Source organism: Oncorhynchus gorbuscha, linkage group LG13, assembly GCF_021184085.1.
Source record: "Oncorhynchus gorbuscha isolate QuinsamMale2020 ecotype Even-year linkage group LG13, OgorEven_v1.0, whole genome shotgun sequence".
Taxonomy (NCBI): Eukaryota; Metazoa; Chordata; class Actinopteri; order Salmoniformes; family Salmonidae; genus Oncorhynchus; species Oncorhynchus gorbuscha.
Window position 1 is genome coordinate 20725816 of NC_060185.1, and position 27387 is coordinate 20753202.

General features: G+C 43.3%; 2 protein-coding genes across 2 annotated transcripts; one reads left to right on the forward strand and one right to left on the reverse strand.

Annotated features, from left to right (window-relative positions):
- The first annotated feature begins 5947 nt into the window (after positions 1 to 5947).
- LOC123992247 (sperm mitochondrial-associated cysteine-rich protein-like) lies at positions 5948 to 7640 on the forward strand. The gene is made up of 2 exons (XM_046293427.1): positions 5948 to 5986; positions 7305 to 7640. The coding sequence occupies exons 1-2, from the start codon at positions 5948 to 5950 to the stop codon at positions 7638 to 7640; spliced, it is 375 nt and encodes a 124-aa protein (XP_046149383.1).
- Positions 7641 to 9604: 1964 nt separating this feature from the next.
- On the reverse strand, positions 9605 to 24496 carry vwa7 (von Willebrand factor A domain containing 7). The gene is made up of 17 exons (XM_046296364.1): positions 24378 to 24496; positions 21527 to 21772; positions 18875 to 19108; positions 18593 to 18689; positions 18381 to 18515; positions 17957 to 18152; positions 16555 to 16724; positions 14476 to 14588; positions 14155 to 14271; positions 13859 to 14068; positions 13412 to 13544; positions 13154 to 13306; positions 12955 to 13047; positions 12540 to 12820; positions 12063 to 12199; positions 11672 to 11831; positions 9605 to 11444 (listed from the first exon to the last, which is right to left on the reverse strand). Exons 2-17 carry the CDS (start codon positions 21764 to 21766, stop codon positions 10824 to 10826), a joined length of 3090 nt encoding a protein of 1029 aa, XP_046152320.1. The 5' UTR covers positions 21767 to 21772; positions 24378 to 24496; the 3' UTR covers positions 9605 to 10823.
- Positions 24497 to 27387: the final 2891 nt, after the last annotated feature.

Sequence of the window (27387 nt, forward strand, 5' to 3'; positions counted from 1 at the left end):
AAACCCAAAACCCTACGAAAAATCAAAGACATGGGGACATCCTGAGGCCTACTCAAAGACATGGGCTCTAGAGTACATCAATAAGTTACTGAGGCCTGAAAGGACCCTAGACTCAAAGACATGGGCTCCAAAGAGTGCATCAATAAGTTACTGAGGCCTGAAAGGACCCTACTCAAAGACATGGGCTCTAGAGTGCATCAATCAGTTACTGAGGCCTGAAAGGACCCTACTCAAAGACATGGGCTCTAGAGTTAGAGTATGTGTTGGGTTGAGAGAGAACATCAATAAGTTACTGAGGCCTGAAAGGACCCTACTCAAAGACATGGGCTGGCTCCCTAGAGTGCATCAATCAGTTAGAGTGAAAGGTCACAAAGACATGGGCTCACATCAGTTACTGAGGCCTGAAAGGACCCTACTCAAAGACATGGGCTCTAGAGTGAACATCAATCAGTTACTGAGGCCTGAAAGGACTAGAGTACATCAATAAGTTACTGAGGCCTGAAAGGACCCTACATTCTCAAAGACATGGGCTCTAGAGTGCATCAATGTCTTTCAATTCCCAGAGTTACTGAGGCCTGAAAGGACCAGTCTACTCAAAGACATGGGTTCTAGAGTGCATCAATCAGTTACTGAGGCCTGAAATGACCCTACTCAAAGACATGGGCTCTAGAGTGCATCAATCAGTTACTGAGGCCTGAAAGGACCCTACTCAAAGACATGGGCTCTAGAGTGCATCAATCAGTTACTGAGGCCTGAAAGGACCCTACTCAAAGACATGGGCTCTAGAGTACATCAATAAGTTACTGAGGCCTGAAAGGACCCTACTCAAAGACATGGGCTCTAGAGTGCATCAATCAGTTACTGAGGCCTGAAAGGACCCTACTCAAAGACATGGGCTCTAGAGTACATCAATAAGTTACTGAGGCCTGAAAGGACCCTACTCAAAGACATGGGCTCTAGAGTACATCAATCAGTTACTGAGGCCTGAAAGGACCCTACTCAAAGACATGGGCTCTAGAGTACATCAATAAGTTACTGAGGCCTGAAAGGACCCTACTCAAAGACATGGGCTCTAGAGTGCATCAATAAATTAGCATGATGAGTTATGATTAACCTACATAATCTACTTCGGGTTCAAAACAATACGATGTTCAAAGAAAGGGGAGGAATGGCATTCCATCTCCTTGCATTCATAAAGTTTTTAATTTAATTTAAATCTAAATGTCTTTTGTCTCAACCATTAACACTGTGCCATTTGTTATGTTCAACAGTGTGATCATGATTCCTGACAGAAATGAAGGGGAAATTCCTAACTAGTCAAACCTGTCTGCTGTACGTGTATGAGGAAAACTGACGTGCTACTCGGAGTCTGTGATGCAATCTTTGCAAGGGACCAATCAGTGTGTTGTACAACAAGGTAATGAGGCTTAGTCAACAAACCCACAGTAACAAAAGTGTGAATGGAAACTCGTCTCTTCACACTCAAGGTGCACACATCCATCTTCACATGAAGCTTATCTTGATTTGGGCTCTGCTTTGCAGCCATATCATACCATATCATACCATACCATATCACATCTTACCATGGGAGCAGAACTGAACGATAGAGAGAAGAGAACGGGAGAGTGAGAGAGGGAGGGGGGAGAGAGAGGGATAGAAAGAGGGAAAGAACCTAATAAGACCAGCAGAGGGAAAATAGAAGGAGAAGTCAGGGACAAGGAGAAGACAAAAAATGACACTGGGACTCAAAGACACATGGGCTCTAGAGTACATCAATAAATGACAAACATGACATGCATCAATCAGTTACTGAGGCCTGAAAGGACCCTACTCAAAGACAAAGTGCATCAATCAGTTACTGAGGCCTGAAATGCTACTCAAAGAGAGTTACTGAGGCCTTAAGGCCTAGAGTGAAAGGAGGCCTGAAAGGACCCTCAAAGACATGGGCTCTAGAAACCATCAAAGACATGGCCTAGAGAGACCCTACTAAAGACACATGATGAGTTATGCACTGGTTCAAACAATCAAAGAAAGGGGAGAATGGTACCATATCATACCCATACCATACCATATCATACCATACCATATCATATCATATCATATCATACCATACCATATCATACCATATCATACCATATCATACCATATCATATCATACCATACCATATCATATCATATCATACCATACCATATCATACCATATCATACCATACCATCATACCATATCATATCATATCATACCATACCATATCATACCATATCATACCATACCATACATACCATATCATACATATCATACCATACCATATCATACCATATCATACCATACCATATCATACCATATCATACCATACCATATCATACCATACCATACCATATCATACCATATCATACCATACCATACCATATCACACCATACCATATCTTACCATACCATATCATACCCCACCATACCATATCATATCATATCATATCATACCCCACCATACCATATCATACCATATCATACCATATCATATTATACCATATCATACCATATCATATTATACCATATCATATCATGCCATATCATACCATACCATACCATACCATACCATATCATACCATACCATACCATATCATACCATATCATACCATATCATACCATGCCATACCATATCATACCCCACCATACCATACCATACCATATCACACCATACCATATCATACCATATCATATATCATATTATACCATATCATATCATGCCATATCATATAATACCATACATATCATATATCATACCATACCATATCATACCATATCATATCATATTATACCATATCATATCATACCATATGCAGGTTGGTGTATTTAAGGACATTTACATGGCACATGTATTATTTATATTAATCACATTAACCATCTTTGCTTAACATATTTACAATTACATTTTCTCTCTGAATGTTCTGTTGTTATGCAGATGCCCAGGTCCTCCACCTACATCACATAGGGTCATAGGGTGTGGCAGGTCTGCCAGAGTTCATGGGGTCGTGGAGTTTAGATGACAGAACCATCCTCCAGTATGACAGTAGCATCATGCACATGGACGCTGACGCCCCAATGCCTGATTGGCTCAGCAGCAACGAGCAACGTGTTTCTCATTGGAGGGGAATGAACTTCGTCTCCAGAATCATTCACAGGTTTTTGGGATTCACCTGGACTACAATTGGGCAGCATGATAACCTTACAGGTGAGTGTTGTCGACTCTGTCTTTGTATAGCCATTAGATTATAATCTTGATAATTTATTTACAAAATAACAAGTTAAACAGGATGTCGTTTTTTTCTATTTAATTTTCATTGAAGAATAATGAACTGTATGTATTTACACCTCCATATACACCCCTGACAATTCTGGGCAGACCTGGGTGGCTGCAGTCCTTCAAGCTGTCCATGTCATGAAGTGCAGAGCCAACGGGGCATTTGACCTGGAGAGCCTTTACTACTACGAGAAAGGCTAAAGGCTAAAGGCATCGAAAGGCTAAAGACCATTTAAATACGCACCTTGGATCCACGACAAAAAAAAAGGTAGACAAAGTTTAGTCTTGAAATGAAAAGGATGTCAGTGGTAGAGACAATGTTGACAACACTATGAACGTTGAGGTGGCTTGATTACGCCTGGCGTTCTCGCAGTCCCTCAAGTGTGTGTTATTGATTGAAGAGGCCTACAGATGACCTCCACCTTGGAGGGTATGTGACAGGGTTCTACCCGCAGACAGTGCAGGTGGAGTGGCTGGGCGCACAGGGGCTTCCCCTGGTGGACAGGGTGAGCATTGGAGAGGTGCTGCCCAACGGAGATGGTCCGTACCAGCTGAGGAAGAGCCCGAGTGTCCCACAGGGATCCCAGGACACCCAGAGGTACAGCTGCTCCACAGCGGTGTAGCCAGGAACATCACAGTAACCCGGGATAAGGGAACATGAATTTGTGTCATCTTTCCATTTGTTAAGGAATCAAATAAAAAATCAAATCAAATTTATTTATATAGCCATTCGCACATCAGCTGATATCTCAAAGTGCTGTACAGAAACCCAGCCTAAAACCCCAAACAGCAAGCAATGCAGGTGTAGAAGCACGGTGGCTTGGAACAACTCCCTAGAAAGGCCAAAAACTAGGAAGAAACCTAGAGAGGAACCAGGCTATGTGGGGTGGCCAATCCTCTTCTGGCTGTGCCGGGTGGAGATTATAAGAGAACATGGCCAAGATGTTCAAATGTTCATAAATGACCAGCATGGTCGAATAATAATAAGGCAGAACACTTGAAACTGGAGCAGCAGCACGGCCAGGTGGACTGGGGACAGCAAGGAGTCATCATGTCAGGTAGTCCTGGGGCATGGTCCTAGGACTCAGGTCCTCCAAGAGAGAGAAAGAAAGAGAGAAAGAGAGAATTAGAGAAAGCACACATAAATTCACACAGGACACCGAATAGGACAGGAGAAGTACTCCAGATATAACAAACTGACCCTAGCCCCCCGACACATAAACTACTGCAGCATAAATACTGGAGGCTGAGACAGGAGGGGTCAGGAGACACTGTGGCCCCATCAGAGGACACCCCCGGACAGGGCCAAACCGCAAGGAATGAACTGTTACCTACAGTATGAGGAAAATGTAACCTGGTCATTTGGAACGTCATTTTTAAATGACTGACACTTTGAACTGTCTTCATGTATGTCCACAGTTCAAGACCCGATCCAGCTTCTGGAGGAACAGTATCTTAACAGTGATTGGCTCTCTCTTTCAGTCTGTGTTGGTCTGTTGTGGAAGAGAGGAGCAGTCAGAGAGACCTCCACTGTGACTCCCAAGTCTGACCACGGTATGACCCAGTCCGGGTACTGCAGGCCACAAGTCACTGTTTTGCGTCAACCGAGAGGAAGGAGCTCATTTGCTATAACCAGTGGCTTGGTTTATGTGCTTTTATCCTCAGCCTATGACAAGACAGAGGCTTAAACCAGACTTGTAAAAACATGTCATACTGTAATGAACACAATAGGAGACAGAGCTGAAGGTGTTTAATGGAAGGGACCAGGAGGCAGGCAGGTCATACACAGTAGGTCCAAAGTGGCAACAGTACAGTGAGGGAATAGACAGAAAGGATTTTGATTGAGGCAGAAAGCATTGGCGGCAGGGTAGCCTTGTGGTTAGAGCATTGGACTAGTAACCGAAAGGTTGCAAATTCGAATCCCTGAGCTGACAAGGTACAAATCTGTCATTCTGCCCCTGAACAGGAAGTTAACCCACTGTTCCTAGACCATCATTGAAAATAAGAATTTGTTCTTAACTGACTTGCCTAGTAAAATAAAGGTAAAATAAAAAATATTAAAAATAAATGAAATAAAAATTGTGAGTGAGGCAGAAAGCATTGTGAGTGAGGCAGAAAGCATTGTGAGTGAGGCAGAAAGCATTGTGAGTGAGGCAGAAAACATTGTGAGTGAGGCAGAAAGCATTGTGAGTGAGGCAGAAAGCATTGTGAGTGAGGCAGAAAGCATTGTGAGTGAGGCAGAAAGCATTGTGAGGCAGAAAGCATTGTGAGGCAGAAAGCATTGAGTGAGGCAGAAAGCATTGTGAGGCAGAAAGCATTGTGAGTGAGGCAGAAAGCATTGTGAGGCAGAAAGCATTGTGAGTGAGGCAGAAAGCATTGTGAGGCAGAAAGCATTGTGAGTGAGGCAGAAACCAACATAGGACTGAAGGATGGGAAAAAGAGCTGCGAGAGAAAGTGTCACAAAACAAACAAACCTCTGTTAGGTTCTAATTTCTCAGAGTAAATAACTCACGGACACTAGAGAAGCTTAACCAAGCTTAATTATTCCCAAAAGGTCGTTACAGCTGTAATTCAGACAGAAAGATTCATAGATTTTTAACCCTCTCCTAGGCGGAGTCAGTGGTTTTCCTATGAGAAATTTAACAAAAATGTACTTTGTGGCCCATGATGAACACAAAGGTATTTTGGTAAGTTAATCCACAGTGAAATGTTTATGTTTGTGCACGAGATGTGTTTAAACTGCACTGGTCCCCAATCGTGTGTGTCTTGTCAAAGGGATTTCCAGTGCTAGGTTGAGTGGTTTCCAGTGCTAGGTTGAGTGGTTTCCAGTGCTAGGTTGAGTGGTTTCCAGTGGTTGCTTGAGTTCGATGTCTTTTACTGGTCTCACAGCAGAGCTTGAGTTATGTATATATGCCACACATGCTGACCTACAGTAGAACAGTCCAAATTAAACTCAAAACCAGATATAGCTTGGCAGCCAAGTTTCTTATTTTCAATGACATTTTAGTCATTTAGTGCCTTGCTCAAGGGCTCATTGACAGATTTGTGTCGCTTTGTCGGCTCAGGGATTCAAACCAGCAACTTTTCAGTTACTGGCCTAATGTTCTTAACCCCAAGGCTACCTGCCACCCATCCCATAGAGTTAGTTAGAGGATTTATCATGGATATAATCTTTTTTGCATGGACATTGTCATTAAGTGCTTACACCAGCTTGATTTTGACTTCTGACATTTCGCTTGCATAGTAAACAGCACAGTAAGTAAGCATTTCACTGTAAGTCTACACCTGTTGTTTACAACTCTTCTTCCGTGGCCTCCAACTGCTCTTAAAAGCAAGTAAAACTAAATGCATGCTTTTCAATCGATCGCTGCCCGCACCTGCTCGCCCATCCAGCATCACTACTCTGGATGGCTCTGACTTAGAATACGTGGACAACTACAAATACCTGGGTGTCTGGTTAGACTGTAAACTCTCCTTCCAGACTCACATTAAGCATCTCCAATCCAAAATTAAATCTAGAATCGGCTTCCTATATCACAACAAAGCATCCTTCACTCATGCTGCCAAACATACCCTCGTAAAACTGACCATCCTACCGATCCTCGACTTCGGTGATGTCATCTATAAAATAGCCTTCAACACTCTACTCAACAAACTGGATGCAGTCTATCACAGTGCCATTTGTTTTGTCACCAAAGCCCCATAAACTACCCACCATTGCGACCTGTACGCTCTCGTTGGTTGGCCCTCGCTTCATACTCGTGGCCAAATCCACTGGCTACAGGTTATCTACAAGTCTCTGCTAGGTAAAGCCTCGCCTTATCTCAGCTCACTGGTCACCATAGCAGCACCCACTCGTAGCACACGCTCCAGCAGATATATCTCACTGGTCACCCCCAAAGCCAATTCCTCCTTTGGTTGTCTTTCCTTCCAGTTCTCTGCTGCCCATGACTGGAACAAATTGCAAAGATCTCTGAAGCTTGAGACTCACATCTCCCTCACTAGCTTTACACCACTCCAGAATCGAACCGCTGCACCACTCCAGATTCGAACCGCTGCACCACTCCAGAATCGAACCGCTGCACCACTCCAGAATCGAACCGCTGCACCACTCCAGAATCGAACCGCTGCACCACTCCAGAATCGAACCGCTGCACCACTCCAGAATCGAACCGCTGCACCACTCCAGAATCGAACCGCTGCACCACTCCAGAATCGAACCGCTGCACCACTCCAGAATCGAACCGCTGCACCACTCCAGAATCGAACCGCTGCACCACTCCAGAATCGAACCGCTGCACCACTCCAGAATCGAACCGCTGCACCACTCCAGAGCCCTAAAAAAACATCAGAAGTGGGATATTCTGTCATTTGACTCAAGCCAACTTCCTGTTACACTTCAGCTCATAAGCTGTGTTCATGAATACACCAACAAGAATATATTAGTTTATTCATTATTTGAGTTATGCTTTTGGAATTCTTGTCTCACCAAGTTGTATCATAGTACAACAAACCAAATGCAGTTTTACTTGGTATACTTTTGTTTAAAGGCTAAACCCAGCAAACACAACGACTACACCATGTTGTCTTAATGTTTTCTATTGAAACAGGCTACAGAAACGATAACTTCAAATGTTGTCTTCCAGCCCCTCCTCTTCATTGCATCGCAACCCAATGGATCTTGAATCCAAAACTCGTCCATTCAGTAATGATAGATGATGTCATTGTCTATTCGTACAACAGCAGTGGTAAACAAGTGGCTGTGATGCCAGAATGGTTGAACCACCCCGAGGGAATTGAATTCTGGCGGGACGTCAATCGAAATCTGAATTGTAATCGATATGTAATGGATACGGTTGTGAGAGTAACAAGTGAATATTACAATCATTAACATGGTAAGACGAAATATGTGTGCCAAGACGGTGCAACAGAGAGCTAAAGGCATGGCTATACAAGCCGTCAGATTTGAAACGTCTAGCACTGAGATGCAGTTCCTTAGACCGCTGCATCACTCAGGAGCCCAAGTGACTAAGTTGCATTTGTTGAGTAAGGAATGGGATGGTAAGGCACAGGTACATTTCCCAATATCATTTACAATTGAATTGGCTGGAGATATACTACAGCATGCAGTGGAAGCCACTGAAGGGAGAACGATTCATAATAATGGCTGGAATGGAGTATAATGGAGTGAATGGAATGGTATCAAACACAAGAAACACCGTTCTGACCATTATTATGAGCCGACATTCCCTCAGTCTCCACTGACAGCATGTAGTTTGTTCACACGTGTGAACTTTCTATCCAGTTCCAAAGAAGAACCTGGCCAACATGTACATAGTGAAAGGCATCATTTGGGCGGCAGGTAGCCTAGTGTTTAGAGCGTTGGACTAGTAACCGAAAAAAGGTCAAATAAAAAATGGTATCTGTTAAATTCATCTTAATACTCGCTGTCCTGTTCATGAGGGGTGTGATTGGGCCTTTCATTGCCATTGTGGATCATTTCAACTTAGTATGGAGGAGAGTAGTAGGTAAGAGTCCATCTTATAACCTCTTGCTACACTAGGTGTTATGTTTGGTCAGAGTAAAGTAAACAAGCCACATGTTATTTCAGCTCAAAATCAAGAGGAAGAGGGTGACCAATGATTCATTAAAAAGTCATTTTCAGAAGTGGAGAGAGATGAGGTGCATGTCATTTACCGTTTTATACTGCACTTGCCAAGTATTATCTAACAGTGTTCTGGTCTTCCAAGTGCTAGCTCATATTCTGAGCGATAAGGGCTTTGTATTTCAGTTAACGAAGTAGTTGATCTGTATACATTTCTGAACACCAAAGAAATATCTGTATGAATTAGTGCTCTATAAAAACCTTGTCATTTACAAATGGTAGACTTTCTGTTTTTGTTGTTGTGGTTGATGTTGTAAAAACAAATCCTGTTAATTGTTATCTTACTGTTACATTAGCTGCAAGATACACTTGAAACCACAAATCAATGTTTCAGCATATCATTGAAGGAGTGGTTAGCATCAGGAAGTAGCTCCATGGAGAATTTATCGATCATTTCCAGGGCTGGAGAAGTTTTGTGTGACTGTTAAACAGTAGCTGTGCCTGGGTAAAATCGCCAGGGAAGTCAAGCCAGGAAAAAAAGACACAGAACAATCTATGTGTTGTGATAATGGCATTGTTTGCTCTATAACCTGTTCATATGCCTTGCCACTGTGATATATAGGCCTAAAGGCCGAGACAATACGAAGACACAGTGGCAGAATAAATTGAACCACACATTTCTTTCATTACATTACGGAGAGCAACATCTGTCCAGTGAAGTCCACAAAACATATTGCATGTAACAAATAGTTACATGACCAACAACATGGTCAAGCGAGTTCATGTTTCCGAAATGTTGGGACGACTAAACAACTATAACTTACAACCTGTTACAGCAAGTGGCAAAGAAAACAGCCGCTGCCTCCACTATTCCAGCACCATTTCAACATCATCTAATCACCTACAGTATGCTTAGTCGAATACAGTGACAACTAACATTTACCAAAAACGATTTAGTCTAATCAATGTAATCTAAATATGACGTGACTGTCCATGGTAATGATTTATGTGTGTGGTGTGTGGTGTGTGGTGTGTGGTGTGTGCCCATGCGTGTGTGCGTGAGTGCAAGTTAAAGAACAACAACATGTTGACCAGTGGCAGTCGAAGCCGTTTAAGATGAGGGTGGACTTCTTTTTCATGAGCATGGCCTTATTTTTATTACAGCATATTGGATGACTGTCATTCATATTCCATTCACCCAGTTCAATGTAACATGGATAGGTTTAAACTACTACATGATACTAAACATTCCCTATGCCCAGCATGAGGTTGCTACATCCTAGCCTTTGAATGAACGTTTACAATGTAGTGCACACAGGTGATTTGATTTGAACACCACCGTGAATGGTTCGGACTGGGTGAACTACATTCACGGGTAATTCAAGTCTGGTGCAGCGGTCTAAGGCACTGCATCTCAGTGTTAGATGCGTCACTACAGACCCTGGTTTGATTTCAGGCTGTGTCACAACCGGCCGTGATTGGGAGTACCATAGGGCAGGGCACAATTGGCCCAGTTTCGTCTGGGTTAGTGTTTGGCCAGGGTAGGCCGTCATTGTAAATAAGAATGTTTTCTTAACTTACTTGCCTAGTTAAATAAAAGATAAAAAGGACACAGCATTTATTTGTCTCTAACACCTTGTAGTGGTGTAAACAGTCTGTTCGGGAGTCAGCGATGGGACAAGACTGCAACTACCAATTGGGAAGAAAAAGGGGTAATAAAAAAATATATTAACAAAAACAAATGACAACAAGGATAAGGGTTTGTATGACACAATGTCAAGAAAGTACTATTTAAAAATCAACTTAATTCATCATTGTCTGCTTTCCAGTGAAAGATTCAAGTGAGGAACTGAAGTCTAAAGTGTGCTTCTAGTGGCCCATAAAAACAGAAGCCTTTTGGTTACAGAACATCTTTAAGGTTATTTGACATACAGAAATGATCCCACATCAACCAACAGGGGAACAGTCCAAATCAAACTCAACAATGAAAACAACAGGAAGCAACTTTGCACCGGCATCTCTCCAGCACTGTCTGACACTCCACTCCTCTCCCGTATACCCCTCTGCTGGCTGGCGGTCAGATGGCAGCGCCTCATATTTCCGGCCCTGTCCCACACCAGGAGCTCCGCCTGGGGGGAGCAGCAGGGGGAGGTGTACCTCACCCACAGAGGCTTGGGCAATCTACCTGTCCACTGGGCCACGTTCAGAGGAGGGTTACCTTGTGCCAGCCTGGGATCCAGTTCAGCATAGCCATTCTCCCCATGTGCTGGGCTTGTCCTCTCACTGTCTCTCTGGTTCTGAGGTTTGTGCTTGGGGGTGGGCTGGTTCTCCTCCAGGCTGTCCCCTAGGGGGTCTGTGGGGCTGTGGAGCAGGGTGAGAATGCCCTGACCCTGAGAGAGCTGGAGGGAAGCCAGGCCAGAGCACCCCCTGTCTGTCACAGCCAGAGAGACAGTCCATCTGACTCCTGTGCACTGAGTCGGGCCTGGGCAGGTGTGTTCTACCCGCATGATGGAACATGATGGGGGAGACATGTCAGGATTCTGATGGAGAAGGGGACAGGATGTGATATCAGGGATACAACACAGGAAATGATGACATAAAGAGGGGTAGTATGTGTATATTAAATAGACATTTCCCTATGTATTTTTAATGCTTGATTCCAGTGAGCTTCTGATCTCCAAAGCCGAGATTCAAAGGCCTTGTTTCTACAGTATGTATGTATTGTACTCATAGTAGAAGCTCGGTTGTCTCAGTGTATGGGTCTCACCGGAGGAACCACAGTCAGGTGCAACACTGCGTAGTTGGAGTCCAGGGAGTCCAGCACTCGCACTGTCAGAGTCATAGTGACAGCCCCTCCTGCCTCAGCCCCCTTAGGAGTTTGGAGCTCCACCTCCCCCCTCACTGACCCTCTCTCCCCCACAGAGAGGCTGAGAGAAAAACATTTTAGAATGAGAAATAACATAGAGCAGGGAGCAGTGATTACTATCTGCTATACAGTATATCTTTTTTAATTAATTATTGTTTATTTTGCTTAACAAGAGCTTTGCGATTCTGTCTGTAATGCAAAGTGCTATAAAAGTGTAATAAATTATTCATTATTATAATAATTAGCCATTTTGTGACAGTTTGACATTGTTGGTCCGTTTTGCCCTGTCTACCTGTGTGGTCCTCTCTGAGAGAGATATCCCCGGTCATCGTCAGCGGTCAGGGTGAGGTTTCGGGCGGGGCCGTGGTTCTGAACATCAAAAAATACTGTCGTACTGTGGCCAGGAACCAGACGTGGGATAGACAGGACCTGAGGGAGGGAGGGGGAGGGAGGGAGGGGGAGGGAGGGAGGGAGGGAGGGAGGGAGGGAGGGAGGGAGGGAGGGAGGGAGGGAGGGAGGGAGGGAGGGAGGGAGGGAGGGAGGGAGGGAGGGAGAAGGTGCATAATGTCTTACTCTTTCTTCTATTGTGTTCATGGCTGTGTTGTGCTAGACTGTCTTGTTATTTGTAATGTTCTGCTTGACAACTGATTTTTGTGGTGTGTTCTGTTATGCACAGTGCAGCATTGTGCTTGGCCTTATTGTCCATGATGTCCAGATGTTGGGCTGTACAGTATCAGTTGGCTGTTTGTTGCTGTTGTTGTTGTTGTACCTGTATCTTAATGTGTGTGTGCTGGATCATCTCCGTGGAGACGCGTTCCAGGCGGTTCCCTCCCCCGTCTCTGCCGGATAGACGGACACAGAACGGCACCCTGGGAACAGAGGCCATCCAGCCAACCAGCTCCTCTCCAGAGGACGCAGATGAAGAGGACGAGTTTAGCCACACTTTCTGGAGGCTCTCCCCATTGGCTCCCAGCAGGGTCACGTGACTGAAAGAGGCCTTCTCATTGGGCAATAGACCTGTGACAGTCAGCACTAGAAAGGTTGGGACACCTGAATGGACATGAAACAGCAAATGGATGAATAGATGTGGTCATGATTTTTTTAGTCATGAAGCGTATAGGCTAGACAAATGAAGGATAAATAAATATATACTGTACTCTAGCCAAAAACCACACCCCCCTCACCTGCAATTGGACTCCCCTCCACTTTAGCCAGGCCTGGATGCGTTCCATTGGCCTCCACAGCAAAGTAATACAGGAAGTCCACATTGCTGTCAGCTTTGGAGACAGGTATTACTCTGTTATCATTCGGCCTACTCGAGTTTTGCTCATGATTACTCTGTGGGAACAGGTACTGTGTGTAGTATAGTGACAGATGGGGTACCTATGGCATTAAAGGTGACGTGACCATCAGCAATGGTGTTGAGGTGCCACTGGCCTGGCTCTATAGGGGACAGCAGACTGATCCTGTACAGACCCTGAAACTGCTCACACTCTGCCAGGGGACCCTGCTGATTCAACAGAGACTGAGTACGATCTGAGAGGGGTGGAGGGAGACAATGAGAGAAGGAAGATGTCATACAGAAAAGGCTGTCGTCCATGTGTGTATCTGCATGTCAGTGTGTGACATGTGTAGTCGTACCAGTTGGGCTGCTGAGGACACATTGTCTGAGGTCTCCAGTGAGGTGAAGGGTCACGCACTTCACTGCATTGTCCACACTGAAGGAGTGGGATAAGTTGGAGTCACTATCACTCTCTGCATGTAGCAGAGTCACCTACAGAGGGAGACAGAAGGCTTTGGCGTGAGGGCAGTGTTTCCCAAATGACGTATTGTAGTCTAAAAATCCCAGACCTAGGACAACATGTGGGAGGCAACTCATCTGCTTAGGGATAATACCAATGACAGGTCTCCTGCCTGAAAAGAATAAACAGAGAAGTACCATTCTAAGAAACTATTTTATTTAGCATTGTATCATATAGTAACAAAACCTATTAATTTCAGACAAATAGTGGATCAGTATGGGCAGGTATACCTCGGTAGATAATGATTGTACTCTACCACAGTGAGCATTTTGCCTTGTTGCGGTACCTTATCTGCAGCTGTGTTGTCCTCAACTATGGCAGAGACACGGTGGATGTCTGAGTTAGTGGTGAAGACAGTCAGTCCCCCGGAAACAGAGGACAGGGAGGAGTAGAGAGCGAAACGGTCAGGGGACAGAGTCTCCCTCCTCCTCCTCCTCCTCTTCCTCCTGCTGCCCTTCATCTTGTGACTGGGGTCTTCAGTCAGGAGGAAGGTCATCTGGTGGAGTCAGAAGGGATTGGATTGTTTATCTGGGATCCTTTGTTATCATTTATCATTTTGATCACAAAAACAAAAAGTGTTACCTTGCATTGTTTCTCTAGTATAAGAGCCCTCACAGCATTGTACAGGTGAGCATCTTTAGGGGAGGCATCAGTGAATACAAATATCTCTGACAAGGGTGGGCTATGAGTGAGGGCCAGCTGTAACACACAGGTACATGAATGTACATAAGACTATCAACAAAGAGAGGGTAAAAAAAACTGCTAAAATATGAAATCCTCTGAAAATGATGATTTGGCTGTTGCTATGTACAATTGATGTTCTGTTTACTGTATGTTATCCTATGCTGTTATTAAAAGATAATCATTTGATGTCAAATCAGCTGTAGCTACTCTCTGTGTTACCTGTATGGCAGAAAGACACATCTCAGGTTCATCTCCTCCACCCAGAGCCATCAGGTTCTCCATATAGCTCATGAACTCCTCCGGTTTCTCTGTCTCATACACCGGCCCCACCCCTGGAGCACAGGGAACACAGGGAAATGTATTCACTTCAGCACCGTACACACTGCGTGAGTTACACTGGTAGCACCGCAATATAATTATATATACAGTGCATTTGGAAAGTATTCAGACCCCTTAACTTAAAAAAACAAAAAAATAAAAATTACAGCCTTATTCTAAAATTGATTAAATTATTTTTTTCCTCATCAATCTACACACAATACCCCATAAAGACAAAGCGAACACAGGTTTGAGTTTTTTTGTGCAAATTTCTAAAAAATATATTTTTTAAACTGATATACCTTATTTACATAAGTATTCAGACCCTTTGCTATTAAACTCAAAATTGAGCTCAGGTGCATCCTGTTTCCATTGATCATCCTTGAGATGTTTCTACAACTTGATTGGAGTCCACCTGTGGTAAATTCAATTGATTGGACATGATTTGGAAAGGCACACACCTGTCTGTATAAGGTCCCACAGTTGACAGTGCATGTCAGAGCAAAAACCAAGCCATGAGGTCGAAGGAATTCTCCGTAGAGCTCAGAGACAGGATTGTGTTGAGGCACAGATCTGGGGAAAGGTACCAAAACATTTCTGCAGCATTGAAGGTCCCCAAGAACTCAGTGACCTCCTTTCTTAAATGGAAGAAGTTTGGAACCACCAAGACTCTATTTAGAGCTTGCCGCCTGGCCAAACTGAGCAATCGGGGGAGAAGGGCCTTGGTCAGGGAGGTGACCAAGAACCCGATTGTCATTCTGACAGATCTCTAGAGTTTTTCTCTAGAGATGGGTGAACCTTCCAGAAGGACAACCATCTCTGCAGTACTCCACCAATCAGGCCTTTATGGTAGTGGCCAGACATAAGCCACTCCTAAAAGGCACATGACAGCCCGCTTGGAAAGATTCTCAGACCATGAGAAACAAGATTCTCTGATCTGATAAAACCAAGATTGAACTCTTTGGCCTGAATGCCAAGTGTCACGTCTGGAGGAAACCTGGCACCATCCCTACGGTGAAGCATGGTGTTGGCAGCATCATGCTGTATTCATGGGCAGGGACTGGGAGACTAGTCAGGATCGAGGGATGTGTAAAATACAGAGAGATAGTTGATGAAAACCTGCTCCAGAGCGTTCAGGACCTCAGACTGGGGTGAAGGTTCACCTTCTAACAAGACAACAACCCTAAGCACACAGCCAAGACAATGCAGTAGTGGCTTTGGGACAAGTCTCTAAATGTCCTTGAGTGGCCCCGCCAGAGTCCAGATTTAAACCCGATCAAACATCTCTGGAGAGACCTAAAAATAGCTGTGCAGGGACACTCCCCATCCAACCTGACAGAGCTTGAGAGGATCTGCAGAGAAGAACGGAAGAAACTCCTCAAATACAGGTGTGCCAAGCTTGTAGTGTCATACCCAAGAAGACTTGAGGCTGTAATCGCTGCCAAAGGTGCTTCAACAAGGTACTGAGCGTCCTAATACTTATGTACATTTTTAAAACATTTGCCCTAATGTATTAAAAACAGTTTTTGCTTTGTCATTATGCCGTATTGTGTGTAGATTGATGAGGGGGCTAAAATCAATTTTAGAATAAGGCTGTAACCTAACAATGAGGAAAAAGTCAAGGGGTCTGAATACTTTCCGAATGCACTGTATACCGTACATATTTTTTTTATTTTCTTCATGTAATATAGTTTTATGTGGACCACAGGAAGAGGAGCTTCTCCAAGTGCAGTAGCTAATGAAGAACCTAATAAACTAACAAATAACTTGTACATTGCAGCTATAACATTAACATAATGCCTGTCATATAGGTTTGATACTCTTGTAGACAATTACACGTAAAATGGTGCCCCAAAACTGAAGAAATTAGTTTAGCCTGTAACACACTTTTGGCACAGGTAACATTTAGGGTTCCATGGTTTGGCCCTGACCCTAACCCTGTCAACTAACACCCTGGCCTGGTCATGCCCTCTCCCTCACCTGGGTCATGGAAGGGCACCAGCAGGAAGGTGCCAGGCTGCTCGGGAGTGTTGGCGCGGGCCTGGATGATAGAGTGGGCACGGAGGCGGGCTGCGGTGATTTCCTCAAACATGCTGCCTGTAGTGTCCATGACAAACACCAGCGCTGGAGGCTGCTTCACACTGAAGAGTCTGCCCTCAGAATAGTACAGCCAACAGAAGGAAACAGTCTGCCCTCAGAATAGTACAGCCAACAGAAGGAAACAGTCTGCCCTCAGAATAGAACAGCCAACAGAAGGAAACAGTCTGCCCTCAGAATAGTACAGCCAACAGAAGGAAACAGTCTGCCCTCAGGATAGTACAACCAACAGAAGGAAACAGTCTGCCCTCAGAATAGTACAACCAACAGAAGGAAACAGTCTGCCCTCAGGATAGTACAACCAACAGAAGGAAACAGTCTGCCCTCAGGATAGTACAACCAACAGAAGGAAACAGTCTGCCCTCAGGATAGTACAGCCAACAGAAGGAAACAGTCTGCCCTCAGAATAGTACAACCAACAGAAGGAAACAGTCTGCCCTCAGAATAGTACAGCCAACAGAAGGAAACAGTCTGCCCTCAGGATAGTACAACCAACAGAAGGAAACAGTCTGCCCTCAGGATAGTACAGCCAACAGAAGGAAACAGTCTGCCCTCAGGATAGTACAACCAACAGAAGGAAACAGTCTGCCCTCAGGATAGTACAGCCAACAGAAGGAAACAGTCTGCCCTCAGAATAGTACAACCAACAGAAGGAAACAGTCTGCCCTCAGGATAGTACAGCCAACAGAAGGAAACAGTCTGCCCTCAGGATAGTACAACCAACAGAAGGAAACAGTCTGCCCTCAGAATAGTACAGCCAACAGAAGGAAACAGTCTGCCCTCAGAATAGTACAACCAACAGAAGGAAACAGTCTGCCCTCAGGATAGTACAGCCAACAGAAGGAAACAGTCTGCCCTCAGGATAGTACAGCCAACAGAAGGAAACAGTCTGCCCTCAGGATAGTACAGCCAACAGAAGGAAACAGTCTGCCCTCAGGATAGTACAGCCAACAGAAGGAAACAGTCTGCCCTCAGAATAGTACAGCCAACAGAAGGAAACAGTCTGCCCTCAGGATAGTACAGCCAACAGAAGGAAACAGTCTGCCCTCAGGATAGTACAGCCAACAGAAGGAAACAGTCTGCCCTCAGGATAGTACAGCCAAGAACAGGAAACACAGTAGCACGAGTAGTTACAACACATTATATGAGTTCTGTGTACCATTTTTACCATGTTCAGAATATCAGCACAAATGGATTGTCTATAGATCAAGTTCAAATGTAATCATATCAAACTTTATTTAAAAAAGTGTATTTAACATCATAATGAAGGCTACATAGACCCCACCTGAGGAAGCTGATGTTGCCCACACTGTCTCGGAGGTCTCTGAGCACAGTAAGGGTTGCCGTGGTAGCGAGGCGGGCAGCCTCCACATGGAGGTAGTGATGGGGGGAGAAGAGGGGGGAGGTGCTGTCCTTATTGATGCCCCCCTTGGCCCCCTGGTGACGACTGCTGTCCAGTACTCCCCCGTGACTACACTTCCCTGAAAAACACAGTATTTATAATGATTCTTCATCAAAGATAAAGTTATTAAAAAGTGTGACGGAGATTTTTTCAAATGGAAACCACACTCATGCTGAAGCTTGCAGATGTTTGAAGTATTTCAAAAAAATATATTTATGATTACAAATAACTGAATCAATATACTGTATCTGGCTCAGATGTTAGTTCTTCAATCTACACAGGAATGAAAATAGCTAGGCCTCCGTACCTTGTGGTTTGGGTGGGTAGGTGCTGAAGTACCCAGTGGTGAGCAGTAGAGGGTACTGCTGACTTTGGGTCAGTCTGGGCAGGAGGTTATCTCTGCAGGTAGCGCTGTGACACTCCATACAGGTAGGAGTGTCCTCTGGGGAGGACAGATAGACAAAGAGAACTATGAACTCAGATCTCTTTAATTTAACCCACAATGTGTTTTAACTGTACCTGTGGCTACAGGGAAGGCTGGCTGCCCAGGATGCAGCAGGTGGAGGTATATTGAGTCCTGACCCATCTCCACCCAGTTACTATGGCTGTAGAAATCCTGTTCACAGAGACAGACAGTCAGCATCCTGCAGGTCAGACACTGGGGACATCTCCTGTCATTCTCATGTAAAAGGCTCATTGCATATTCAAATTGCCACAACGCCAATTATTATTGGATGAGTGATATTTACATTTGACATGATGTGCTATCTTACAGAGTATCGTGTGTTTTGTCTATTGTACCTGCAATGAGTGTAGCAGCTGTCCCAGACTGTGTCTCGCCCCCTGGTACTCTTTGACTTGTGCAGAGAGCAGGGTTTGGGCCCAGAACTGCCGTAGCATCGCCATAGATTCCTCCACGCGCTCCGAGTCAAAGTGGTAGACTGGGTCGGACCGTGTGGAGCTCAGGAAGTCCATGGCCGCATTGGAATGCACCACCTCCCCCACTGCATGCCAGAACCCCCGACCCAGACCTGCCTGTGAGACCGTCAACATCATCATCATCATCCAGCAACTGAGTTTATTCATCATCATCATTGTCATCGTCATTATGAATTCACAGCACCATTATGGATTCCACTAATTCCACTCCAGCCATTACCACAAGGCCTTCCTCCCCAATTAAGGTGCCACCAACCTCCTGTGATATCTGACTAATGCAGCGTTCAAAACAACTATGAACTCAGAAATCTCCAACTTCTGACTTCAGTGTGTTCAAACTGGGAACTCAGGAAAAAAAACTAGCTCTGACTGGGAAAAATAGTTTTGAACTCGGAATTCAAAGTCGGAGAAGTCTGGAACTCGGGCCTCTTTCTAGAGCTCCGACCTTCCGAACATAAAATCACAGACGTCATGAAATGACCTCGTTTTTTTCTGAATTCCCAGTTGTCTTGAACGTACCATAAGGTCATCATAACAGGGTGTCAGAAGTGCTTACACCTCGTCAAATTTAAGATAGGAGTGATTATTTCAAAAACATTATTATGTACCTTGACGGAGTTTTGAGTGAGCAAAAGTAGCTAACTGCTCTCTCATGTCTCTTCATTAGTTGAGCAGAGCCAGAGATACTTTAAAGGAGATTGGAAACTCCCTTTGAATTGTATTAACGGCCATTGTGTACGCAGCCCATGCTACATCAATGGGCCGCGGGGTGCAATCTGGGCGATTCTGGGACGAGGAGCGCTCTCCTTCAAGGAGTGAATGGAAGTCAATTGGGCACGAGCTCAAAAACCCAACATTAGCATGACTTTCATCAACAAGAAGAACAACATTGCAAATCTTTTCCAAGATGTAAGATAATTCATTTGCTATCTGTAATATTGTATTGTTTTGGAATCGTGACATTAAGTACTTTCGAGGAAAATAGGCACATTTAATTGTTACATTTGACTGTGTAAAACCTAGTAGTACTACTTATTTCTCTGAGAGTGAGGTGGATATATAGCATTTTGCACAAAAAAAACATTGTTATTTGTTTCTCTGAAATGAAACCAGATGGCGTAAAGAAGCTTGCAAGGATTTGAAGTCTTCCATGATATCTACTTTGATGCTAATTGGTATTTTCAAATCTGAGTATTAATAAAAGTAATGTTGTCTGAGAGAGATTTACATGGTTAACAAAACATCACGCCAGGGTAAGCCTACACGAAACACAGACCTTGTTTTAAGTGTTTCTAAAATCCGCTATGGGGAAAATTGTGGGAAAAAACGATTGGAATAATTTTCCTGTTTGAACGCTAGGTTTTATGGGTATTATGACTCATAATGTGGTACTATTGAACAACGCCATGCCATGATTAGATAGTGAAAAACACACCAATCTCTTTCATAATTTCTTTAAACAATAAAAGCTCATTTACCAACATTTCTGAAAATTGATATATTGTCACGACTTCTTCCGAAGTCGATGCCTCTCCTTGTTCGGGCTTGTGCTCGGCGGTCGACGTCACCAGTCTTCTAGCCATCATTGATCTATGTTTCATTTTACATTAGTATTGTCTTGTTTTACACATTGGTTCCAATCCGATTCATTAAGTGTTGTGTATTTAACCCTCTGTTTCCCCTCATGTCCTTGTCAGAGATTGTTTGTTGTTATGTTCATGGTTTATGGATTGGTGTGCGACGGGTTCTTGTACCCACATTTATTTTATTATGGACTTTGGTTTAGGAGTTTGTGTTTTAAGTTATTAAAATACTCCCATTTGTACCGAATTTGATTCTCCTGCGCCTGACTTTCCAGCCACCTACATACACGACATGACATTATTTAGGGTTTTGGAATTAAACTCTTCAACTCATTCTTTGCATATGTATTCCTAATCAACCATACATCAGATTCTCTCCAGATGTTGTACATGAAGGAATATAGTTATTATATGATAGTACTTGTTTTGTTATCCAACTGTGTCCTTTCTGTCATCCTGTGAACCCTGTTCATTGCTGCTCACAGATACTGTATATTTTTTATTATGTTTTGAGAAATCTATTTAATTGATTCTGTATTTTATTACCTTTAACTAGGCAAGTCAAAGAACAAATTCTTATTTTCAATGATGGCCTAGAAACAGTGGGTTAACTGCCTTGTTCAGGGGCAGAATGACAGATGTTTACCTTGTGAGCTCAGGGATTCGATCTTGCAACCTTCTAGTTACTAGTCCAACGCTCTAACCACTAGGCTACTAGGCAGCCAAAGCAACATTTCCCAAAAGCAGCAATAAAACAATGCTGGTCGTGATACTGACAGCAGTCATCATCATCATCATGGTGTCTATAGACATGTTTGTGTCTATAGACAGCCTTCCATGCATTACCTGGAGCTGAATTAAACGCTCTTAAGATGGAACACAGTACTGCAATGTGATTATGTGTGTTTACACACACACACCACAGCCTCACCTGCTCCTGTGTGTGCTGGTGTGTGTTGGCCATGCTCAGTGTCTCCAGAGTGACATTGAGGACACCCTGCTCAGTGATGAATTGGTGTGTGTAGGAGTCCAAGGACAGGGTTAACACACGGGACCAGAAGTTGGGGAGAAAGCCTCTGCAGCCTGGTAGAGTCAGTACCACACACAGCAGAACATACAGCTCCCTCATCTGAACCCCTGACCCACCATGACCCCTGCTCTGTGACATCATCAGTTCCTGGGGAATAGGGTGGGGAGAAGAAGACATTACACCTGAAACATTATTTCCATTAGACTTTGGTCTTCGGTATGTTGTTTTGATAATTGTATCTTTACACAAAATGCAAACCAGTGTGTTACGTGTGTTATGTTCCCATGTGTGTTGTGTTAGTTGTGAGAACAGGAGGATGAGTGTCTTGAACCTTGTGGCCACATAAACAATTGTTTCCAAATAGAACAAAATAGGCCATGAAGCCCTTTTGCATTTATCCACCATGTTCATGGGGCATTGATCAGTGAAGTCTCCTAAATACCCCTCACCAAATGTCAAACCTCCAACTGAACAGTGTTCTGGAATCTCTGAAGCATTCTAGCACATTCTCTGTTGTGCATACTCACCACAGTGACTATCAGTTTCATGTCTCTAACCTCAACCACTTTTACTGCTTGTCCTATCACAAGCCTTGTTTTCATCAATACCCGAAAACATATTTTATTCTGTCTCTATGCTTATCTTGCTGTAGGAAATTGTTAAAATGGTTAGCACAATGAAGCCTAATTTAACTTTGAAGTACATGCTCACCAGAAATGACATGGTGAGAGTCACAATACACTGTACTGAAATAAGGATGCTTACCTGACATAGTATGTCTTGATGACTAGATTAGCTGGATTGTGAGTGGTACCCATCACTGCGATGTTTTCTTGACAATTCTGATGTTGAACCCTAATTAAAGGGTGCGTTTCACAATTGCCTCCAGTGAGTCAGTGTGCGCTCTGGGCCATTTGTAAATTCAGAGCGTTGTCAGAGTGTTTCGCTCTCTGAGTGTTCAGAGTGCACACTGGAAGCTCTGGCTGAGGAGTAGGGCTGATCAGAGTGTTCTGACCTCACAATGGCAGTCAAGCTCCCAAGCTAACTGGCTAACGTTGGCTAGCTACTTCCAGACACAAATGAGAGAACACCTCACTCTGACCATTTTACTCCCCATAGCAGAGCTAGTTAGGCTGTTTTCATGCTATCTAGTGCATTAGTGACTGTAACTGTGCTGCTTGCAACAATTGAATGTTTTTTTTTGCCAACCTTTACTGACACCTGTCATATTCAATGGGTGTTCTGCGTTTGTAAATTCATCAGTTATTCTGCATTCTGGCACACTCAAAGGAGAGTGCTCTGAAATCGGAATACATAGCGAAAATGAATTTACGAACACGCCCAAAAGTTAGCTAATTATATGTATGATCATCGCCATAGTAATAACGTGTTGTGTTAGTTGTGAGAACAGGAGGATGTGCATTTTTGATAGCATTTTTGATAACATATCTACAGTATTTCACTTTTTATGTGTATAGTATTGCTTACTAGCTGTTGTCCAATGAATTCTGTAACCACTCCCTCTTCAAATCAGGGTTGATTGGAAAAAGCTGTTCAAAAGAGGACATTGTATTATCATATCTTTGTACTCCCTGACGAAGGACATGCAGCCGAAACGCGTCTGAGTTTTGAAACTTTGTTTCCATTGAACATGCCATACAAATAAAGGCATTTTAATTCATTATATGAAGAGTGCCTTTGTCCTCCTTTATTTTTGAGGAGGATGTGTGTCTTGAACCTTGTGGCCACATAAACAATTGTTTGTGGTGACAGAGATTTTCCAAGTAGAACAAAATAGGCCATGAACCGTTTTGCATTTATCCACCATGTTTATGGGGCATTGATAAGTGAAAACTCCTAAATACGCCTCACCAAATGTCAAACCTCCAACTGAACAGTGTTCTGGAATCTCTGAAGCATTCTAGCACATTCTCTGTTGTGCATACTCACCACAGTGACTATCAGTTTCATGTCTCTAACCTCAACCACTTTTACTGCTTGTCCTATCACAAGCCTTGTTATCATCAATCTAGAGCATTAGTGACTGTAACTGTGCTGCTTGCAACAATTTAATTCAGTTTTTTTGCCAACCTTTACTGACACCTGTCATATTCAATGGGGGTTACGCGTTAGTAAATTCATCAGTTATTCTGCACTCTGGCACACTCAAAGGACAGTTCTCTGAAACCGGAGTTGCCAAAATGAATTTACAAACACACTCAAAGTTAACTAATAATGTGTATGATCATTGCCATAGTAATAAAGTAAACAAAGTTGTACATACATGTATTATATAATATTGTATTAGATAAACAATTTTAGTCCCCTGTGCTGACTTGTAACCATGGATTTTCCGCCATAGAAATATGAACCTAAAATGATTTAAATAAATACCATTGAATAGCATTGCATTTCATAAGCAGTTGTTACTTATAATTACTTTAGTTATTATAATTTCTTGGTGTATATCAGATGACGAAAGCCCTCATCTTCACTTTGATCATCTAATGTATTACTGTACGTATGTACGTGGCATAGTCATTTTTTCACCTTAATTCATGACCTGTCTTGATCCTGTTCCTTCTACTTCCTGCTTGATAAGTGAGTTTGATATATCTCCAGAGTTCAGACACTATTGGCATACGTGTCAGACATGCTGTGTCAACTGTCTGTAGAGGAAATCCACATGTGAGTTCTGCTGAGCCTTCAACCACAGTCTGTAACCAGAGAAAAGTTATTTAGAATATCACACCGTTATTGAGTCTTCCAGTCCGTTGTCCTTGGGCCTTGTCTCAAGATGTCCTCTCTGGTATGAAAATACATAAATAAGTAATAGATGGGATGGGCGCCGCTGTTGCAGCTTGCATGAGATTCTGGTTGACACTGAGTCTTTCTGAGGGGGTAAACGGAAGGCTGAAGGTACCCCCCCATTAATGCATGGTGCATTGACTCTCCACAATAAGGCTGCATATATTACCAGCCATAGTGTTCAACTGAAGGCCCCCTCCCCTTCTCTCAATCCCTAACTCCCTCTCTTTTCTCCCAGGAAGAAAAGCATTGGGCCGGCCTCTATGATGAAAAACACCCTCTCCACACCCTCTCCCTCCTAGTAGATCCTTTCTTATGACTTTATAAAGAAAGGGGGCAGTTGCTAACCAACGAGAGACTCAGCATTGCACTTCAGCTCGTTGGCCTGTTTGTTCTAAGAAGAGATGGGGCACAGAGAGGTTAGCTGTAACATATCCAGTACAGTGGTGGAACAAGTACCCAATTGTCATACTTCTGTAAAAGTATTGATACCTTAATAGAAATTTACTCAAATAGAAGTCACCCAGTAAAATATTACTTGAGTAAAAGTCTAAAAGTATTTGGTTCTAAATATATTTAAGTATCAAAAGTAAATGTAATTGCTAAAATATATGTATCAAAATTAAAAGTAAAAGTATAAATAATTTAAAATTCCTTATATTAAGCAAAACAGATGGCACCATTTAGTTGTTTTTTACATTTATGCATAGTCAGGGCTACACTCCAACACTCAGGCATAATTTTCAAACGATGCATCTATATTTAGTGAGTCTGCCAGATCAGAGACAGTAGGGATGACCACATGTTCCCTTGATAAGTGCGTGAATTGGACCATGTTCCTGTCCTGCTAAGCATTCATCATGTAACAAGTACTTTTGTGTGTCAGGGGAAAATGTATGGAATAAAAAGTACATTATTTTCTTCAGGAATGTAGTGAAGTAAAAGTAAAAGATGTCAAAAATATAAATAGTCAGGGCCTCCCGGGTGGCATAGTGGTCTAGGGCACTAGCTGCACCACCAGGCTCTGTCGCAGCCGACTGGGAGGTTCATGGGGTGATGCACAATTGGTCTAGCGTCATCCGGGTTAGGGAGGGTTTGTCCGGTAGGGATATCCTTGTGCACTAGCGACCTCCCACCTGAAAGAATTGGACTAACTGGTTTTAATAGAGTTTGTTACAGAACCCATTGCACCTGTCTGGAAAGTCTAGGTCTAACCACGGGTCTTTTTGACTCAAAAGATTAATTGTAAAACCCAATCTAAAGTAAACCTACCCAACCTGTCTGTGAGCAGCAGTGTGGGAGAGTTCTGTAGGTTAGGGCTTTTTCACCAGTTAGAAAACAAAAGCCTTCTTATTGATGATTCTTCCTGTAGGGGTTAGTGGGGTAAGTTGAACCATTTTTTTACACGCAGTCAAGAGAAATACAGTATTCTTTCTAACAAAGACATCTACATATACTGTATTTCAAGATGTTCTGTATCCCTGGAAATAATCACAATTATTAACATTAGCGTAGCATGTTTGACATTTAAGTGGAAATACTACTAGCAGCTTTTTGATAAGCGGCTTAACTAAATAAATACGTCCCGTATTAATCGGCATACAGTTCCGTTAATGGCCACCTTACTATTTTGTTCAAGATATATCCATTTAATTTTGTTAAAAAATGACACCAACCTCGTTTCCTACCAACCTTGCCTGTCAACTTTTCATTGCGTAGCCCGGTGCGCCCTCCTGTGGACTCTTAAAAAATGGTTCTTCACCAACATATTCAGTGTTGTATTCAAATGTCTGATCGTTAGTTTCACAGATTAATCTTAAGTAGTTTAATACTAAGATATAAATTAGTATGAATAATTTACATCAAATAAAACGTTAATTTCAGTCATGTGCATTGACATAAACAATTAAAACAGTGTTGGAGTTTGTGTTGCAGAGATGCACTTGGAAAGTAAAGGAAGAAATACACAAGATGGGTTGAATAAAAATATGTATATTATATTTTAGACATGTATTTTCTTTTTTACAAATAAATAATTTCATATGAAAACAAACAAAACAAACAAAAAGTCTCAGCACACACTTACAGTGGAACCAGTGCTGGGAGAAGTCACAGCACACACTTACAGTGGAACCAGTGCTGGTAGAAGTTACAGCACACACTTACAGTGGAACCAGTGCTGGTAGAAGTTACAGCACACACTTACAGTGGAACCAGTGCTGGTAGAAGTTACAGCACACACTTACAGTGGAACCAGTGCTGGGAGAAGTCACAGCACACACTTACAGTGGAACCAGTGCTGGGAGAAGTCACAGCACACACTTACAGTGGAACCAGTGCTGGGAGAAGTCACAGCACACACTTACAGTGGAACCAGTGCTGGGAGAAGTCACAGCACACACTTACAGTGGAACCAGTGCTGGTAGAAGTTACAGCACACACTTACAGTGGAACCAGTGCTGGGAGAAGTCACAGCACACACTTACAGTGGAACCAGTGCTGGTAGAAGTCACAGCACACACTTACAGTGGAACCAGTGCTGGTAGAAGTCACAGCACACACTTACAGTGGAACCAGTGCTGGAGAAGTCACAGCACACACTTACAGTGGAACCAGTGCTGGGAGAAGTCACAGCACACACTTACAGTGGAACCAGTGCTGGGAGAAGTCACAGCAAACACTTACAGTGGAACCAGTGCTGGGAGAAGTCACAGCACACACTTACAGTGGAACCAGTGCTGGGAGAAGTCACAGCACACACTTACAGTGGAACCAGTGCTGGGAGAAGTCACAGCACACACTTACAGTGGAACCAGTGCTGGGAGAAGTCACAGCACACACTTACAGTGGAACCAGTGCTGGTAGAAGTCACAGCACACACTTACAGTGGAACCAGTGCTGGGAGAAGTCACAGCACACACTTACAGTGGAACCAGTGCTGGCAGAAGTCACAG

What these genes read in the sequence shown, in the direction of transcription:
- LOC123992247 (XM_046293427.1), top strand. Translation starts at nt 5,948, where the DNA reads ATGTACTTTGTGGCCCATGATGAACACAAAGGTATTTTG. An exon ending in ATGAACACAAAGGTATTTTG is followed by an intron (nt 5,987 to 7,304) that starts GTAAGTTAATCC and finishes CTCCCTCACTAG; the next exon opens with CTTTACACCACTCCAGAATC.
- vwa7 (XM_046296364.1), bottom strand. Translation starts at nt 21,766, where the DNA reads ATGATGTCACAGAGCAGGGGTCATGGTGGGTCAGGGGTTCAGATGAGG. An exon ending in ACAACACAGCTGCAGATAAG is followed by an intron (nt 13,545 to 13,858) that starts GTACCGCAACAA and finishes CTCCCTCTGTAG; the next exon opens with GTGACTCTGCTACATGCAGA. An exon ending in CGTCACCTTTAATGCCATAG is followed by an intron (nt 13,048 to 13,153) that starts GTACCCCATCTG and finishes CTGTCTCCAAAG; the next exon opens with CTGACAGCAATGTGGACTTC.